The sequence below is a fragment of the Sphaeroforma arctica genome (assembly GCF_001186125.1).
Source record: "Sphaeroforma arctica JP610 unplaced genomic scaffold supercont1.572, whole genome shotgun sequence".
In the NCBI taxonomy this organism is placed as follows: Eukaryota; class Ichthyosporea; order Ichthyophonida; genus Sphaeroforma; species Sphaeroforma arctica.
Window position 1 is genome coordinate 17,221 of NW_014039986.1, and position 3,503 is coordinate 20,723.

Consider the following 3,503-nt stretch of genomic DNA (forward strand, 5'->3'; position numbering starts at 1 on the left):
GCAGTTCATAGTTACATTTGTATCTATTGCAGTTCATAGTTACATTCGTACATTTGCATCTATTGCAATTCATAGTTACATTTGTACATTTGTATCTATTGCAGTTCATAGTTACATTTGTACATTTGTGTCTATTTACATATACGGTGCATAGATACGTTTGCAGTTCCTAGTTGCATTTGTATCTATATACATGTACACATTTGCAGTTCATAGTTACATTTGTACGTTTGTATCTATACACATGAACACATCTGCGTCGGGCAATGGGGTAGGTCTGCATAGATATCAAGAGTTCTGACCTTCCACCTGCGAATTGTATGCCTTCCATCTCGTACAGCATCCACTCGTCTGCCCGGAAGTCTCCGTTGAACCACATAGCGTGGTCAAGCGAACAGCACATGCGCACCTCAGGACTTACGAAACTTGACCCCACGGCCTTCATAGGAGTGACACCCACACCTGCAGGTCATTAGTACACAGATAAGATAAGCATGAGTGGTATGGATACGATAATCACGATTTTTTGTGTGGGTGTGTAGATATACAGCAAACCCTAAACCATAAATCGATTCGGTGTAGGTACGCCTTGAGAATCATTAGATATGAACCTGACGCATTCTGAGGGGTAAGGACAGTGCGTATGAAATTGGACTCGACTGGTTGCATTGGGACACCTCCACTAATCGCAATGAGCCAATTGTATACGTGTATGTTCGAACCTTTCTGATTTACAATACATAATTGTATAGAAAATGAATAAATAAATAATTTGTTTAGATATGTTCGAACGTATCTGATTTACAATACATAATTGTATAGATAAAGAATAAATAAATCATTTGTTTAGATATGTTCGCCAGTTTATCTGACGACTGTGACATGACTAACAAGTCTAATATGTTTAAAAAAAAACAAACTAATTTCACTCTGAAAGATGCACAACACATCAAACTAATATAGTACTTAAACAACCATAGCACACCAAACAAATTCTCACTAAAACAACTATGCCACGTCAAATAAATATAGTACTAACACAACCATGGCACATCATGGTCTATAAATACGTACCAGTACAACCATGACACATCAAACTAATTTAGCACTGAACAACCATGCCATGTCAAATAAATATAGTACCAACACAACCATGGCACATCATAATATATAAATACGTACCAGTACAACCATGACATATTAAACTAATTTGGCACTAACAAAACCATGACACAACACATCAAGGACATACTATCACAACCATAAACCCAACACATCACAGACATACTATCACAACCATAAACTCAACACATGACATAGTATCACAACCATAAACCCAACACAAAACAGACATACTATCACAGCCATGAACCCAACACATCACGTACATACTATCACAACCATAAACCTAAGACGTCACGACATACTACCCCAACCATGAGCCCAATACATCACAGACATACTATCACAACCATGAACCCAACACATCACAGACATACTATCACAACCATAAACCCAACACGTTATAGACATACTATCCCAACCATGAGCCCAACACATCTGGTACACCCTTTTTATCACACACCCCAGTCCGACGCCCATGCGGCCACACACTTGTGGATCTGCGGATCGTCACCCAGTTCACCCAGTGCACGCATCCACACCAGCTTCTTCGGTATCTTGAGTTCGCTGAGAGTACTGGAGGGCCTGTTTCCCTCCCTGATAAACTCCTCATAATCTAAACCTGTGGGTATGGGCATGGCGGGAGAGAGTGTAAATCTGTGGGTATGGGCATAGCGGGAGAGAGTGTAAATCTGTGTGTATGGGCATAGCGGGAGGGTGTGTAAATCTGTGGGTACGGTCATGGCGGGAGAGTGTTAGGGGTTAAACCTGTGGGTATGGGCATAGCGGGAGAGGGTGTAAATCTGTGGGTATGGGCATGGCGGGAGAGTGATTGACGATAAACCTTTGGGTATGGGCATGGCGGGAGAGTGATAGACGTTAAACCTGTGGGTATGGGCATGGCGGGAGAGTGATTGACGTTAAACCTGTGGGTATGGGATGGCGGGAGAGTGATAGACGTTAAGCCTGTGGGTATGGGCATAGCGGGAGTGTGTAAATCTGTGGGTATGGGCATAGCGGGAGAGTGTGTAAATCTGTAGGTATGGACTTGGCGGGAGAGTGTTAGGCGTTGAACCTGTGGGTATGAGCATAACGGGAGAGTAATAGACGTTAAACCTGTGGGTATGGGCATATGGCGGGAGAGTGTTAGCCTCATGCACAGTAAGGGCGTCATAAGTTGAGGCTAGCATCTTATCCAAAATCCAATCAGTAGCGAGCATCTAAAACGAATGACGTGTTGACAAGTCTACTGATAAAATTACCCACTCAGCTCCCCCGAACCCCAAAGTTTATTTAATTCCCCATGCATGACGTGTGTAGACGTACCGTGTCTGTGCAAGAGAGTGCCACAGTGGGAAAAGCGATGGGGTGGACAGTATACCTACTATACCCGTATCTAGAGGGAGCCATGGACAAAAACTTTAAAACTCTGAACTATAAACCATAAAAAGACATACCTACTATACCAGTATCTAGAGGGAACCATAAACCTAAACTCTATACCTTAAAAATGACATACCTACTGTACGAGTGTCTAGAATGAATCGTAAACATAAACCCTAAACTCCATACCCTAAAAAGTCATACCTACTATACGAGTATCTAGAGGGAAGTTGCTCTGGTTAGTCTTGAAGTACTGTCGCATCTTCAGCGGTAGTCGGTCGTCCATGCTTGCCTTGTGCCTCTGGGGGTTCACAATCAGCGATGACATGACAGCCGTTGACAACATAGGTGGTTAGGGATGGGCTAGCAATGAACTAAATAAATGCAGCGATGACATGACAGCCGTTGACAGAATAGGTGGTTAGGGATGGGATAGCAATGAACTAAATTAATGCAGCAATGGACATGACAGCCGTTGACAGAATAAGTGGTTAGGGATGGGGTAGTAATGAATCAAATAAATGCAGCGATGTCATGACAGCCGTTGACAGAATAAATGGTTAGGGATGGGGTAGTAATGAATCAAATAAATGCAGCGATGTCATGACAGCCGTTGACAGAATAAATGGTTAGGGATGGGGTAGCAATGAACTATATAAATGCAGCGATGACACGACAGCCGTTGACAGAATAAGTGGTTAGGGATGGGGTAGCAATGAACTAAATAAATGCAGCGATGACATGATAGCCGCTGACAGAATAGGTGGTTAGGGATGAGTTGGTAATGAACGAAATATATGGCCTATACAACGCTACTTCTCTAATTAGAAATAGAGTTTTATAAAACTTTGAAGCCTACCAAGTCCATTGGATGTATAGTCAGTGTGTCGTAAATATAAATTGTTTGGCTATCGGTTTGCCTTAATTAATGTAGGTATCGTCTACACGTCTTCTAGTCCCGAACATTAGCAAAGTGAAACCTCATAGTAACCATACAC

At 42.3% G+C, this 3,503-nt stretch overlaps 1 protein-coding gene across 1 annotated transcript in view; it reads right to left on the reverse strand.

Moving 5' to 3' along the window:
• The window catches only part of SARC_07316 (hypothetical protein), a gene marked incomplete at its 5' end in the record, with an annotated part of 4,162 nt that extends 1,329 nt beyond the window's left edge, over nucleotides 1-2,833 (reverse strand). Inside the window, 3 exons of the mRNA XM_014298752.1 lie at nucleotides 303-462; nucleotides 1,586-1,744; nucleotides 2,710-2,833. Of these exons, the coding sequence (XP_014154227.1) occupies nucleotides 303-462; nucleotides 1,586-1,744; nucleotides 2,710-2,833 (443 nt within the window). The remainder of the gene's footprint in view (nucleotides 1-302; nucleotides 463-1,585; nucleotides 1,745-2,709) is intronic.
• Between the last annotated feature and the right edge of the window lie 670 nt (nucleotides 2,834-3,503).